Source organism: Gopherus evgoodei, chromosome 15 (genome assembly GCF_007399415.2).
Source record: "Gopherus evgoodei ecotype Sinaloan lineage chromosome 15, rGopEvg1_v1.p, whole genome shotgun sequence".
In the NCBI taxonomy this organism is placed as follows: domain Eukaryota; kingdom Metazoa; phylum Chordata; order Testudines; family Testudinidae; genus Gopherus; species Gopherus evgoodei.
Genome location: NC_044336.1, coordinates 12,077,195 through 12,093,527, shown reverse-complemented (window position 1 = coordinate 12,093,527; position 16,333 = coordinate 12,077,195). Strand labels below are relative to the sequence as shown.

The window sequence follows — 16,333 nt, the reverse complement described above, 5'->3', positions numbered from 1 at the left end:
GGGACTCTGTATGGCAGGAGGAGCACTCCTTACCGATGCCAAGGTACCCAGTGTTGTCTCTTCCTGGCCTCGCTCAGATGGGTCTCAATGCTGCCTCCACGAGCAAAAATCTTCAGCCTGGTCTGAGATTTAAAGTCCCTGCAGATCTGGCAACAGTCCCCAATGTGAACTTCTCCCAGGTACTTCTGGCAGCTTGAGTGCAGGTTGCTCAGGGCCAGAGATTTGTTACAGGAAATGAAGGGCTTAAAGCCCGGTGACTGAAGCATCCCTTGGCACTGGGGATCACACAAAAACTCCACAAAAACACAACAACTAACCAACTTACCAAACTTCACTAAACATAACAACTGACTGTGTACAGTTAAGAATAAAAGACAACTGAAAGAACTTGTGAATGCAAAGGAAAGCTGTTTCAGCGACCATCACGGCACATGGCAGCAGAGGGCACTTCAGCAGCCCCTACAGGTACTACTGAGGGAAAAATTTCTGGTGTGACTGTGCTTGGGGTGTGCACACACAGGAGAATGCATATGTGAAGAAGAATCCCTGTTACCTAAATGCATCATATTGACAGACACGAAAGTAACCTGATTTGAAAAGGTCCAATATTACCTCTGATGAGGTAGAGACTAAGTAGAAAGTTTTCCTACCTTTTCATTCAGAGATTCACTTTGGAAAAGCTACTCTTTCTCATGGCTAACGTTCCTCCTCCCAACAGTCCGATCCCATCACTACTTGGCTTTTAAAATCCATTCCACTCCAGGCCACTGGAGGTCATAGACCACATTTTGAGAAGACAACAGTGTGGAGTGCACAAATATAGGTCTGTGATGTCTAGTAGGGTTTGGATTCCATAAAATGGATCAAAAGGTAGTGTTAGAATTATTATAGTGGCAAAGGCAACCATGTATCAGTGCTTATTTACCCAAGAGATACAAGCCTTCCCTTCCTCTGTGTTGGTTTAGGGTGCTTCTTTTATCAGAGTATTAGTAAAGAGTCCTGTGGCACCTTATAGACTAACAGACGTTTTGGAGCATGAGCTTTCGTGGGTGAATATTCACCCACGAAAGCTCATGCTCGAAAACGTCTGTTAGTCTATAAGGTGCCACAGGACTCTTTGCTTCTTTTACAGATCCAGACTAACACTGCTACCCCTCTGATACTTAATACTCTGATGTTCTGTAGTTGTGTCTCCATGACTTGAAATGGCCCCAGGCAGTAATGTGTTTCTAAAATGTTCAAATATTCTTGAGAAATTATTCTGAAACTGAGTGTCTCAAGATACAGTACATCCTGAACTCCATCTAGGCAATTATTTGATCTTTGAGTCATTGGCTAGACTAGATTGACAGATAATGAAAACTTACAGGAAAGTTCAAGGAGGGGCCACCTCTGAGAATCTCTCACGTGTAATTTTATCTTGGCCTGCCCAGGACATACAGTGCCATAATCATAAAGGAGTGATGCAGTGCCATAATCGTCAAGGAGCAGTGCTTGAACCCAATGGGATTTTTTCCACCATCTGTAGCGACCTAACTGAGGAGCAAGAAATGAAAAATATTAAAACAATCTACATATTTTACTTTTTTGTTGTTGTTGTGGAACAATTCAACCTACTCCATTTGGACACATTTTTACACCATAAATAGAAAATAGTCAATGAACTAAAGTTGACAGAAGAAAAATGATTTAGTTAAAAAGGGGGGATAAAAAGGCATCTAAATGAAGCAGAATGGGCTCATCCATGGTCGACCAGTCAAACTGTTTAAGACTTGGACACATCCTTCTAGTTTGGTTACTATGTCTCCTTCCAGATTCTCCATGCTTGTCTGCTTCATTCTCTTTTGATGCCTTTCCTTTTACTCTGGAATCTCTCCCAAAGCGTGATGTGATGGGGTGAGAGCTACACAGCAATACTTACTTTGGAACAATGACACATTTTGAATGCTGTTGAATACCTTTCATTTGCATTGTTACTAATAATTCCCTAACTGTGTGAGCTGTCAAAGAACTTTCAGTATTTACTCTGTTCTCATATATAAACCTGCATAATATGTATGTCTGGTTTTAGGACAATAAAATATAATAGTCAATACAGCTGCTAACCCTAGTATTATATACGGTACTCTTGTGCTGAATCTGCCACTAAACAGGACTATTTGTAAATAGGCAGGATAAACAACTTGTACTGGGAGATCAGTACTTAGGGGTCCAGTTGATCCCCTGCAAGTTAATAAATGCTTTGACTTTATTGGGAGTTACTTGAAGCCTGTGGGGAGGGAGGAAGAGAACTGGGCCTCCCAGTAAGGGAAGCTAGTCAGTGAGATCACAGATGTGCACAGAAAAGGTTGAAGGAGTGTGTGGTGGTTGAAATCTTATGATTTTTTTTGCTCCAGCAGGGTCTGAGGTGGTTTATATGTTCAGCCATTTGTATCGTTAGCCAAACTAGGTCACCTGTTGCAAAGATATAAACAGAAGAGGCTTTTCCTAACTGAAGAAGTCAGTCTGTAACTCTCTAGTGGTCTATTTTGGTTCTAATACAGTTATCTGATATGGATTGGGAAGGGTGGCAGAATAGCCAGAAAAGTGCTGAGGACTGCAGCTGGGTTAGAAATGGGGTAGGCACAGTTTTGAAAATTAACAAGTCTGTCTATCTGAAAAATAAACATTTAAATGAATGACCCAGTTAATTTCAATATGAGTTTCTGCTGCATGTATCAGGGTAAGCCAGCTAGGGAGGTGAATGGTTACCTATAGAAACTAGGCAGCACATGTAGCTAGTTTAATGCCAGCCCATCTCTACAAAGAATATTTATTGAAAAGCAAAGGACTCTTCCAGCCTATTATGTTTTATAACATTTTAATAACCCTGAAACCATGACTGCACTGGAACCATGTTTCATCAGTGAAAATTTACAAGCAAATTGTTCCAATGCATCCGACAGTAAAAATAAACACTGGGGGCACACAGAAGATAAAATGCCATATGAAACTTTTTCATTAGGGAGAAGGGCCGGGAAGGAGAAGAGAATATAAACGGGAAACTTTACTGTGTTTGCATGGACTCAATCTGCCAATAGAGAATGTAGTCTGGCAACCTGCAGCAAGCAATATTTAACCTGAGAATGGGTGGAATGTTAGACAAAGCCACCCACACCCCACTAGAACGTGGGCACATCAGCAGAGTTTTCCCTCTCCAGAAAACTAGAGAGGACCCTCCCGCCCAAAAAGTGGAGTGAATGTTGGAGGAGCCCCTTGCAAGCTCCAAAAGCACAGGTTTCTAATTGGAAGGGGCCACTTCCAGGACAAAGACAGAATGCTAGCGAACAACAGCTTGTCTCCCCCACAAAGCCTTCAGCTGGTTCATTCATGGAAGATGCAAGAATCTGGGTAAAACAGTCTGAGGGGACCCCTAACATGGTCCTGAATAGTCTTATGGACAGAGTTTCTGCCAAGGGACAGCATTATGAATCTCATGTTTCATGGAGTTGCCAGGTTGTTTTTTAATCCCCACAGAGGGTGGGGTGGAGGTGGTAGGGCAGGCATCCATACAGTTACATACTAAGTTTGTTGGTTCTAAATATATTGATGCCGATTTTTCAGAACCCGCCCCGCCATGAAAACTGAGAAAATAATGGTGAAGAGATTGTACATTCAGCATCAATACAGTGATACAATTATTACAGCCGTCATTTTACATGTCAATTCTAACAGACATTTAGCAGCAGTTCATATACAATATGAGAAGGTCCTTACAGGTCACCCTTACAATCCTTGCTCTGATTATGATACCATAGCTATCCACAACCCAAAAATTAGAGGGTTCCAATTCTATTTCCAGACTCTCTCAACTCCAATGATACTTAACATACACATACATTTTTTTTGTAAATAAAATGCTCCTTCACATACACAACCATATACTGATTTATCAAGGATGACAACTGTGGAGCAGAAACAGCAGAAGAAAAAATAACAGGAAAAACAATCTGCTCTGATGGCACCACCAAAAAACTAGACTGGACAAATGACTATAAGGAAGTTTGCAGTATTTCTGTAGCTGTGTTGGTCACAGAATATTAGAGATAAGGTGGATAAGGTAATATTGTTTATTAGACCATCTTCTACTGGTGAGAGAGACAAGCTTTTGAGCTCTGTGTAAGCTCAAAAGCTTGTCTCTCCTCCCAACAGAAGCTGGTCTAATTAAAGATATTATCTCACCCACCTTCTCTCTCTAAGAAGAAGTTTGACAGTTTCAGACTGCTTAGGAAAGAGCAACATTCTTGGTCTGGATTTAGAAGACAGCACTCTCATTGCATGGCTCCCTGTGTAAGATAACTACAACATACACATGAAAGCAATAGCCCCTAGAGCATTTCCATGTAAAAGTTCTAAAACACAAAACAATCTGCATTATTAACAGCGGTTTTATATGAACTTTAAGAAATATCTTATGTCACTGAATGCATTAAATAGCTATGAATGTGGCAAACTGAAAATGAAAAATAAAATCACAAGCACTACAATCAATTTTTGGCCAAAAGTCACATTTGTTTCTTGCTTTGACAAGATGTATTCTAATTTCTGAAAGTAGCTCTACTTTTTAAAAAGCCATCTCTGATAGCCTGAAGGAAGCTGACTGAAACACCTGGCTCTGTAAGACTCCAAAGTTCAAACAAATGAAGGCTGAGAACATCTGATGTTGAATTCTTCTTCATGAAAGATAGCGAAAGCTCTCTTCCCAGAGGTGCATTGCAAATATCATCCCGGAGAGAAGCAAAAAGAAGGGTGGGACCACCCATCTTTGGACATGGGAAACAGAGAACCAAACACCATGTTTATACCTCTGTATTTATGTAATTTTTGTTACCAAGTTTATGAGCAAGATAGACAGATCTAGCTATCTTAGGTATTTACACAGTAAAAATCACCCCAATATCTAGAATTGATAATTTGTGATAATATTGCCATATGCTGAGACTAGCCACAGAGCTCACTAGGAGCTGTTTCTATTCCATAAAGGAGCCTTCTTACTAAATGAAGATATATTACTTATGGAATCACTGGCCATTGTGCCAATGAGAGAATTTTAGGAAGCTGGGCCAGTGCAATACACTGCCATCAGAACCCTTCCAGTATTCAAAATCTCTCAGATGCCCTGAACTACCTTTATGAAGATATTGCAATTTTTAAAAAAATTCTTAAAAGGCAGGTAGTGGAGTGGGTTATACAGCTTTTACCTCTGGAGACCTGGAACAGATCCTCAGGTGGTATAAATCATAGCTTCACTGACTTCAAAGGAATTATGATGATTTACACCAGCTGAGGATCTGACTCTTGGTTTCAAAACTTGTTTGGTACAAATATGAAAATAATTGGGTGGCCTCATCATAATCATTTATAGCAGAGATACATGGGGTCCCACTACCTCTGCTTCTATTCAAATTTAAAAGGGAAACAAAAGCACGGATAAATAACAGAAGCAGAAACAAATTAATTCTAACAAAAATGTGATAACTACTTTTTTATACATCACATGTTCCTAATGTGATTTGGTAAAAGACTATGAGAGTGTAGTCATCAATTAGCATACCTTTCAAGGACGATACTTTAATAATGGAAGTAATTTGCCTGGTTTCACATTCAACTCTTCATTAATATTGAAAGGATTAAACTTCCTCCATGAAATAAACTGACATTTAACAAAATCCTTTAGTATCCCCTGTATTAAAGAAAAATACACATTTATTTGAACAGCCAAGAAAAAACTGCAATTTATTAAGTTTCAAAGAATCTTCGTACTCTCGAAAGCAACTTTCGGTGCATGTTCTTTAACAATCACATTCTATGAGGAGAAATAACATTAAAAGCCACAAACTTTTTTTTTTTAATCTCAGAGTTACAGACATCTTAATTCCAAATGAAAGGCCAAAAAAAAACAAAAACAAAAAAACCCCTGAAATTTTAACTTCCATCGCCAATTTTAAAATATCAGGAGTTTTTCTACAACTCAGTGCTAAACTTCAGCATGGAAAATTTTAGGTACTGTATGGAAACACGCACACATACACATACATATTTTATGTGTGTGTATATATAAAATATATATGTAGATTGCGTGTAATGGCAATGAGATGCAATTACTCTGAGGAAAGGTTATTCAGCTAAATACACTACTAAAACTTGAGAAAAAAAGTCTTGAACCCAGTTTGTGCATAGTTCATGATCCTCTATAAAACCAGCTTTTGTTGATTTGCAATCTTGCAGGACCCTTTTTATCTGATAAAACCATTAAAAAGCTAATCTTCCAAAAAAATAAAAATAAAAAATGTAATGCACAAGTTTCCTGATCCAAGCAGGCAGGGAGCACAATGTTCATATAATTTTTTAAAACATACTTGAAGGGTATGTTATTCCATTGTCTTTCTTCCTTTCAAAACAATCAAAAACATTGATCATTTTTTAAAACATAAAGCAATTTTTTTTAATATATAAAGCACTCTTCAAACATCTATTTCTTTTGAGTCCATTATTTGGTAAATATGTAACTGCTACACATTAGATTAGGTATTTTCTTCTGTCTTTTTATTTTTTTTATTTTGTTTTTTTAATAATATCTTCAGTGCTAGGAGTTGGGTTTAAAAATACATGAAATGGTGTGGAGTTGCTCCTCGGGAAACCCGGCTTTCCTGAGACATCTTCCACCATGTGCAAGATAGTGATCACAAAGTTTTCGCCACATTGACGAAGAAGAGGAAAACAACAACAAAAAATAGTACACAGCAATGGCCAAAGAAAAGGATAATATAACAACACTGTTCAATCCCAGAGCTCTGAAGTAGCATATCTTCATTCTGAAAATAGGTTTCTTTACGATGGAAGTCTTTTTTTTTTTCTTTCTTTTTTTATTTTAAAGTTTGAAGGAGAAAAAAAAAAGGTCTGTAAACAGGTGGGAGCCAAAACTCCTGACTCCTCCAAAAGCAGTCAAAACTATGTCCAAGTGCTTGTTTGTGTTCCTGCTTGCAGGGGAACTATCCACTCTTTACAAATATCTATGGCCACAGTTCAACACGAGTATTTTTTTTAAACTTTATATTCCGAATGGAAAATGGTGCAATACTCCGGTAATAATTTTCTTGCATTAGTCCACAATAAAAAGCCGCTAAAGGTAGATATACATATTATTCTCCAGAGATACACACTGTAATTTTTAAAATGCAATAAGAGTCCTTGAGTAAACATTTACACATGAATTGTCGCCGGCCCCTCCTATCAATTTTTTTTTTAATTTTTTTTTTAACATATAGGATTAGCTACAAGAAGGGCTGCGGACACTCAGTGCAAAGTTAGAAGCTAATAACAATTAAACGTTTGACCAATGAGCAAATAAAAAGCATATATACTGAATAAGAGAAAAAAAACCCACACTTTTGTTAAATCACACACGGGCGCGCACATACATACAATCTCACTCACACACACACACACACACACACACACACACACACACACACACACACACACACACACACACACACACGTTCCAACACAAACACATAGTATGAACTTTAAAAAAATTCCTAGAGCCTGTTTTGTGTGTATTGATGCCAACCTGGAAGTGTAATAATTAGAAAGTGTTCACATTTTGTTATTGGCCTGCTGGATTCAAGTATTTGCATGTTTGATATGTTTTTTTTTTTTTTTAAACTTTTTATATTTTGGGGGGATTTTAAAAAAATGACATGAAAAAGTAATGAAACAAGGGTAATGTGCATAGGCAGATCCATGGGAGCAGTGGACATAGATACCCCACCCCCACCCTCTAATTCAACCTGTACAGTCAATAGTTACCATTCAGATTCATTACTTTTCTGTACCAAAGATGAATATCACACTCCACTCTCTTCTGATTATTGGGTCCGCCTCTGGTAATGTGCATAATAGTCACAGGCTCATTTAAAATAGGCTTTCATTTTCTCCCTCCCCCCAAAGTTGATAAAATAACCCTTTCCAGCCCAAATTCTGAAAAGTGCCCTTCATGATAGACCTATTCTAAGCAGCTTTTATACTTCGTTTTTAAAAACACCATACAAACATAAAAAGACGACAAAATAAAAAGCCATGAAAAAAGAAAACCTGTCATTAGCATGTGACACTGACCAAATGTAGCCCATACTGTTTCATTAACAGTTCACAAGGACTTCTGCAGAGTTTCATATTCGATATTGGACAGAGGTACTAAAAAGGGCTGCCAGTCTGATCTGTTAAAGCTGGATTCTTCGTGAAGCCCTGGACTGGAAAGGGTTACAATTTTTTCCTTTAGTGCTGATGATTGTTATTTCCACTTTGTTTCTCTCCTTCCTAGATGGACTCTCCACTGAGAAGATCACCTGGGAGCAGAGTATTCAAAGGTGTTGGGCTGCCAATAACCCTGCCATCATCGGTGCTGGGGGGCCCCCAAAGGCTGCTTGAGTACTGAGGGACCCCACCCCAGAGCAAATCGCTGCTCCCTTTGCCAGCAAGGCAGGGAGTATTCCAGTGGCCTGCATCATTCCGCACCAATCCATGAGAGCTGCTCGTGGAGCCCATACGAGTCTGATTGGTTCCAGTGTTGGACTGCCAACTGGAGGTGGGTGGCAGTGGCTGGCCTTGTGCTAAGAAACGGTTTACTTCTTCTTCACCAGCAAACTCAGCCAAGATGGTAGTGTTTCCCAAAACACACCTAACAACAACACAACACAGTGAAACACAGGGATACAACTGACACTATTTTCACAAGTATCAGAGCCTGCTTATATTAAGAGGGTAGAATTTTTATAACCTCATTTTCATTTTGAATTCAGTGGAGGAGGTCAAATTAGGCCAGCTCAAAATTTTTAAAACTCCTACCCTCAACTCATTTTCATCCCAATAATTGTAGTTCATAATTACTTAAGTGTACAAGCATATTGTGATGGGGCAAGGCCAGATGGCTATAGTAAAGTAATGGGAGACAGATACATTAACCACAGGCTAAACAAATCCCTGTTACCAGGATAAGCAAACGGCAGCTGCTCCAAGTCAATTAAGACACCTGGGGCCAATTAAGATCTTTCCAGAAGGCAGGGAGGACAGCTAGGTGGATTGGGACACCTGAAACCAATCAGGGGCTGGCTGAAACTAGTTAAACACCTCCCGGTTAGTCAGCTGGGCACATGTGTCAGGAGCTGTAGGAGGAAGTTGCACTGTTGGAGAGACTGAGAAGTACAAACCATATCAGGTACAAGGAGGGAGGCCCTGAGATAAAGTGAAGTGGATCTTGAGGAAGTAGGGGCTGCTGTGGGGAAGTAGCCCAGGAATTGTATGCGTCCTATTTCTAAAAAGTCAGCTACCATACTGATACTATTTGGGTCCCTGGGCTGGGTCCCCACCTTTGCCCCTGATTAATCACTGAGACTGGGAGATAACAGAGACTGTGCAAGGGAGGGTAGTGTCTCATAACCTCCCTTGCTGGTTTATGATGAAAATGGCTCAGTAGGCTGTGACCCTTGCCTCTAGACAGAGAAGGGCTATGTGGAGGGTCACAGTGAGCCTCTGAGACTAGCAAAATCTGCCAGGAAATGTGGGACCCCATGGAGACAAGGACAAAGCTTTGTCACAATATGCACACACAAAAATCCACATACCTGCAGACAGTATCTTTTAGACTGCAAACTTTTCAAGACAGGGATTGTGACTTCTTTTGTTTTTGGAAAGTAAAGCTTTCCACAGGAGTTCACAGGATTTTGTGCATGAGATACACATAACAAAGAACTGAAAAGAGTAGTGACTGCAGCATAAGTAGGTATACTTGTGTTCCATGGCTGTGGTTTGTGCATGTGTTCTCTGCTGGAATCAAACTCTTCAGAATTTTGCACATATAGTGTCTGTATTTCCTGCATGCCCAAGAGTAGAGATCTATTGTGATATGTAACAGTATTTTTATGAGGATCTCAGATCACATATCAAATGTGAGTAGGCACTGTTATTCCTAATTTACAAGTTGGGAAAATGAGGAAGAGAGGTTAAGTGAGTTGCTCAAGGTCATATATTGAGCCAGTGGTAGAGATGGAACCTGGGTCTTCTGAATGTCAGTTCAGTGATGCACATTTTCTAAAAGCAACTGCATGTAAGCCATTATTTGAGTTTCAACTGTGAAATGATAGCTGAATATATATTACTGTATATACTTGATCATAAGCCAGTTTGTTTATAAGCCGACCTCCCCCAAGATGGATAAGTAAAAATGGAAATTTTTTATTACCCGTTCAAAAGCTGACCTTATAATTCAGGGGTCAGCGAATTTTGGCTCCCAGGCCATCAGGATAAGCTGCTGGAGGACCGAGATGGTTTGTTTACCTCAAGCATCCGCAGGCATGGAGGTAAACCTAAGTAAACAAGTGTCCAGGCGTGCCAGCTGCTTACCCTGATGGGCTGGGACAGCAACTAGTGGGGAAACTTTTTTTGTGGGGGAGGGGGGGAGAGAAGCTGGGAGTCAGGAGAGTAACCCCTGTGACCACCCCCTTTATAACCCCCACCCCTAGCCTGGGACCCCCCAACTCTCCCTATCCCATCCCATCCCACTCCATCGTATCTGGGGAGGGCCAGGGGAGGATCTCTCTGACTTGGCTGGAGCTGCTCCGGCCGGCTGGAGCACGTTCCAGCCGGCTGGGCCAGGTGGCACGGCTGCAGTATGCTCTGGTGGCATGGCCACAGCCTGCTCTGGTGGGTGGGGCTGAGCAGCACAGCTGAGGGCTGTCAGCCCTGGAGCTGCAGCTGTTTCGGAGGCTGGGGGAGAGCAGTGTGGCCAGAAGTGGAATCTGGCCCTGCCTCTTCCCTTCTGGCTGTACTGCCTCTTCTTGCTCCCTCTGTTAGGGGGAAAGACTGTGTCCCACCTCTCCCTCTCTATACCTGTTGATAAACTGACCCCCTTCTTTGTTGCTTCTCTTTTTTACTAAAAAAAATGTGAACAAGTATATACTTATGAACGAGTATATACAGTATGCTACAATCTTGTTAACTTTTTGAGAAATTCCTTTTTAATCTACCATTATTGCTCTCCAAACCAATATGTTTTTGTATCTGTACACAATTCATACAGCACAATCCAAGGTCTGTCATGTCCTTAGCAGCAATATGTACTAACATTATTTCCCCGCTAATCAAAATTCTTCCTTTATATGGATGGCTCTGAAACCTTGGAGAACACTGAGGATGTACTGCATACTCTTAAAATATATGCTGATTTTTAAATCTACGTTTTCAATACTACAGCATAAACACCCCCTTAAGGATAAAATTCTTTAACTTAGACCCACATCTAAACTGAAATCATTAAGTCAGGGCAATTTTTGACCTTTATCTATTCTGAATGCTGCCACACAGTCTTTAATTAAGGAAAGGTCAAAACTTTAAAAAGCAACACCACCATGCATATAATTATGCAAATTTTTCTACATTAGATAAAAGGATAAAGTGTATGTAATGAGGCTCATCATGGGAAGCCAGCTGCAACTTTGCATCTGGAGTGACTATTGCCCCATAATTTTAAAGGCTAGGGAAAAATAGGAACTGCCATACCGGATCAGTCCAGTATTACATCTATCCCAGTATCTTGTTTCCAACAGTGGTCAGCATAAGATGCTTCGGAGAAGAGAGCTTTACATTATTATGATGAATAATCTGCCAATAAGGCAAATTTCTTCTTAATTCTTAGCAATTAGTGGTGGTCTTATGCCCTGAATCATTATGATTTATATTCCTTATATTTTTAAATCTATCTAATGTAATTATGTATATTCTCATCCCCGTAAACGCCAAATCCCTTTTTAACTGCTACTAAGATTTTGTCCTCAATGACAGATTGTGGCAATGAGTCCACATTTTTTCTTTTAGTAATGTAGTTTAAAAAGACCATCCTTTCATTAGTTTAAATGTCTTTCAGTTTCACTGGCAGTCCCCTTGGGAAAAATTAGTACCAGTGCATGAATTACCTTCTCTACACCATTCCTTATTTTGATTACCTTTAGCATGTCCTCTTTTTTTATTCATTTTTTCTCTGAACTAAACAGTCCTAGTCTTTTCTGTTTTGCATTTGGAATTTTTTCCATGGAATCATTAATTTAATCATTTTTGTTGAGTGTCTTCGGGTCCCTTCTATTTCTGTTGTATCTTTTTCGAGGTGGTGCAAGCAGAACTGAACACAGTACTTATGGTGAACACCTACCATTGATTTCTATAATGGCACTTCATACACTACTTCTGAGTGTATCTAGTCCATAAGTACTTTTCTTTATGCAGCTCTCCTACAATTTCTGCTAACAGATAATTTCCAAGACACCACCAAATTATTCTGCAGAGCAATTCGTGCCATAACAAGTGAATGCTTAGGAGAACAGGCACTGTACTAGATTCTACTTTACAGAAAAAAGGAAAAGAAGAGAAAAACCGTACATATGCAGAGACTTCTGGGCCTTGGCTGCTTCTTCCTTGGAACTGTAGCGGACCACAGCATTCCCTTGAGTCAGGTTCAGGTGGAATGTAATTAGAGGGCCATGTTGCAAACACAGTGTCCGCAGTGTAGAACCATCAATCTAATTGCAGAGGAAGAAAAAAGTTGACTTGTTTTTTCTGTGGTTGTCCTTAGTATATTTGTTAATGGAAGAGGCTTTAAATGATAAAGGAAAAAATTTACATAGAGTGCAAATGTAGCTTCCTCCCACAAGATAAAATAATCTAATTAGATGTGTCACTAGTTTATTAGGAGGAGGTAATCTTTTCTTTTCAGGTTCTCTACAGTTCAGCACATAGAACGTGCCAGTTACTTTAAATTGATATACAAACATTTATCACTACATGCCTACCAAGGATTGATCGGGAATACAGCTTGTTCATAAATAGTTTATATTAATCCAGGACATCTCTTGGTCTCCGCATCCACTGCTTTCAGTCTTATGCCTCTCCATGTGAATTATACTATGGAGAGGAGTAGAGGAATTGACAGATTGGGGAGAATAGGAAAAACCCCAGAAAAATTGGACTTCAAATCTTTTAATTTGCCCCCCAACCACCACTCTCACAACTAACTTTTAAACAAATAAATGATATACACTGGAATGGCTAATTATACAGACTCAGAGTTCATATTTGATTAGCTCTTATATAGCACTTTTCATCCACAGATCTAAAAGTGCTTTACAAAGGAATAATTACTAATGGGAAACAGACATGGGAAGTGACTTACCTAAGGTCACCCAGCAGGCCAGTAGCAGAGCTGGGAACAGAACTAGGAATTCCTGACTTCTAAACCAGTTGCTATCCACTAGGCCACAAGGGCTCCCATAAAAACCCTTAAATCCACTGTGTGGACTTATCTCAACATATTACTGTTACTGCTACATAGATGATTATTATATATTCATTACAGCTGACCAAAATGACCAGAACTGATAGGAGATGGTAGGAAGAACACTTAAGTATAGCATGGTTCTTTGCGTAGTTGGTCAAATTATTCTGCTTACCTGGGGTGTGAGGTTACGCAGAACCAGCCAGCTGCTTGTTCTTCCTGAGCTGTCAGTACTCCAGGCAGAACCTGTATCATAAATCCAGAAAGGGAACAATTTAACATCTTAGTGAGAGCACAATACAACAATCAAACTCACCAGGAATAAAGAATGTGCAAGATACAACACACTAGCAATGCAACTGCTATTGTAAACATGCTCATGAACAATCCAATAAGCAATTTATCTCAATCCTCTTTTCCTTTCTTATTTGGAATGAAAGGAGGGAGCTCCATGACTAGAATGCTCCCAGTTGGCTCTGAAGGACCAGTGGGATTTCTCACATTCCTGCCATCATCTCTTTCGTAGGTGGCCACTGTGATACTATATTGGTGAAAGCTAATATGTCACCAAAACTTTCTTAAGGTTACACTGGAATTAGCCAGCAGGTGACACTTTAAAAGCAAGAGATGTCATTTTCTAGTGGCATTTGAAAAACTGCAGTACTTCTAAAATTACTTTGGTAAAAATACTGAGTCTGCCGATGGAATCCTTGCATCAGCACTCTGTGGCCATTGGGTGGGCTTTTCCCAAGAAAAAATGGATGTGACAGCCTTTGACAATTGGGGAGAACATTTAATTCTCAGCTTTTTGGGAAGATGATTGATAAAATAGTAAGGTAATAGTAGTGACTTTTCTGATGCAGATGCTTTATGATAAACAAATACACACGGTATATAGGTATTATGTACATATCTCCTCTTTAATTTGTGTATAAACAAAATTATGACAGCCAAAGAAACAGATTGACAGAAAAGAAATTATACCTTACTGTCTGGGGGCCCAGTCATCCCTTCAGTTGTATTCATCATACAGCTGACGGGATAATCAGGTCCTGGATGTTTTGCATCCCTGCTATAGAGATGTACAGTACTTAATTTGTAATAAAAGAAGTGCGGGGGCTCATGCAATTTTTTTACTTTCAAAACTGATGTGGCAACCCCAGAGGTGTCGGGGCTATAAATTGCCAAGCCTAGAGGTGCTGGGGCTCAGTCCTGACAAAAATTAAGCAGTGGATGTGTATTCTATGTAATACATTCTACTGATTAATTAGCTAATACTGAAGTCTTGCAACAATTCACAGAAAAACACCTGCCACAAAGGAAGAGAAAAGTCTCAAGATATTTAGAAAAAAGTATTATAAACAAAGACTCCTGTTGTAGTGAAATTATTTCCCACTGATTAGAAACATGCCCTATTGACCCATGACTTTATTTTGAGTATGAGCCACCCTAGGGGCTTGGCTACACTTGAGAGTTACAGCGCTGTAACTTACTCCCCGTCCACACTGGCAAGGCACATACAGCGCTTTATCTCCCTAGCTATAGCGGTGGTTGTACTCCACATGGACGAGAGGAATAAAGAGAACAGCCCTGGTGCTGCAGTGCTGGAGTGCTGCAGTGGCAGTGTAAACAGTGATTAATCTTACTACGCTGTAACTGACCTCCAAAACCTTCCCATAATGCTTAGTAAAGATAACACTCTGTTTTGTTGTGATGCCTCTCTTTGTTTTGTTGTGAACTCGGGGCTCCCAGAGCTGCTTATCTAAAAAACAAACACAGCTCCTGTTTGCTTGAGCAGAGGCAGGCAGGGGAATCCCCTAGCGTTTGCTTGAGGAGAGAAGCAGCAGGGCAGGCAGGCGGGGGGAGTCCGTTTTGGAGCAGCTGCTTATCTGGTCTGTGAGGAAAAGGCTATTTGCATTTAGTGAATGAGAGAGGGCTGGGGGAGGGGGCTGGAACTTGCAGGGGAGGGGGCTGGAACTTGCAAGGCAGGGAGCTGACACAGTGTCAGCTCCAAAAATCCACACTCTCTCTGTCTCCTCCACACTCCGTCACACTCCACCCCACCCTCCTCTTTTGAAAAGCACGTTGCAGCCACTTGAACGCTGGGATAGCTGCCCATAATGCACCACTTCCAAGCAGCGTTGGTAACTGTCAGTGTGGCCACACTGCAGCGCTTTCCCTACACAGCTGTACGAAGACAGCTTTAACTCCCAGCGCTGCACACCTGCAAGTGTAGCCAAACCCTAAGTGATAGAAAATAAAACCTGCATTTCAACTGCATTTATTGAACCTCAAGTACCAGGAGCATAGTACTAGAGCAAAAGGGTGCCATACAACTGAAACATAGAGAATAAAAACAAACAAGAGCATTGCAATATTATAAAATGTAGGAGTCAGAGGAATACCAGAGGAATAAGAGCTGGTCCAACCCAGTGGACTGGCACCCCAGGTAGATGATGGCTTGGTGTTTGTTAAACCTGGAGGTGGTCTCGTAGGAGCAGTAGTGTTTCTGGGTACCTTCCATAGTTCATGGGATAGAGAGGCTTGTGTGTGAGAGATTGGGCCAGAGGACCATGTAGACTTGATGTCTGACAATTTACCTGCAACAGAGAAACATAATTCATGTACTTTTGGTAAACAAGTTAAAAAAAAATCTGAACAATCTGCAACTCCAGTAAGTGAAGAGGTGATCCTCAAGGCTGTTCATTATTATAATCTACTAGTATCTGACATTTGTTACTATTGTCCGCTTGCTATTGCGGCACCCACCACTTCTCTTTCTGATAGAGGACAAAAAACTTTAAAACAAGACTAGAGAATATGTTTGATTAGCCAAAATCAAAAATAAAATCATTACTGTATATGTTCTAAGTTATTTAGCCCAAATTATTAAAATAATGAAGTTTATACTTTCTGCACCCAAGAAGGAACAACCACTGTTATTTAAAATGCAGAAATTAGCACACACAC

General features: G+C 40.2%; 1 protein-coding gene and 1 pseudogene across 1 annotated transcript in view; both read right to left on the bottom strand.

Moving 5' to 3' along the window:
* Nucleotides 1-3,399: 3,399 nt before the first annotated feature.
* LOC115635410 lies at nt 3,400-7,819 on the bottom strand (annotated as a pseudogene).
* The window catches only part of TNRC6C (trinucleotide repeat containing adaptor 6C), a 238,841-nt gene continuing 230,213 nt past the window's right edge, over nt 7,706-16,333 (bottom strand). The window contains 4 exon segments of the mRNA XM_030534098.1: nt 7,706-8,722; nt 12,472-12,611; nt 13,539-13,609; nt 15,769-15,963. Of these exon segments, the coding sequence (XP_030389958.1) occupies nt 8,362-8,722; nt 12,472-12,611; nt 13,539-13,609; nt 15,769-15,963 (767 nt within the window). The 3' untranslated portion in view covers nt 7,706-8,361.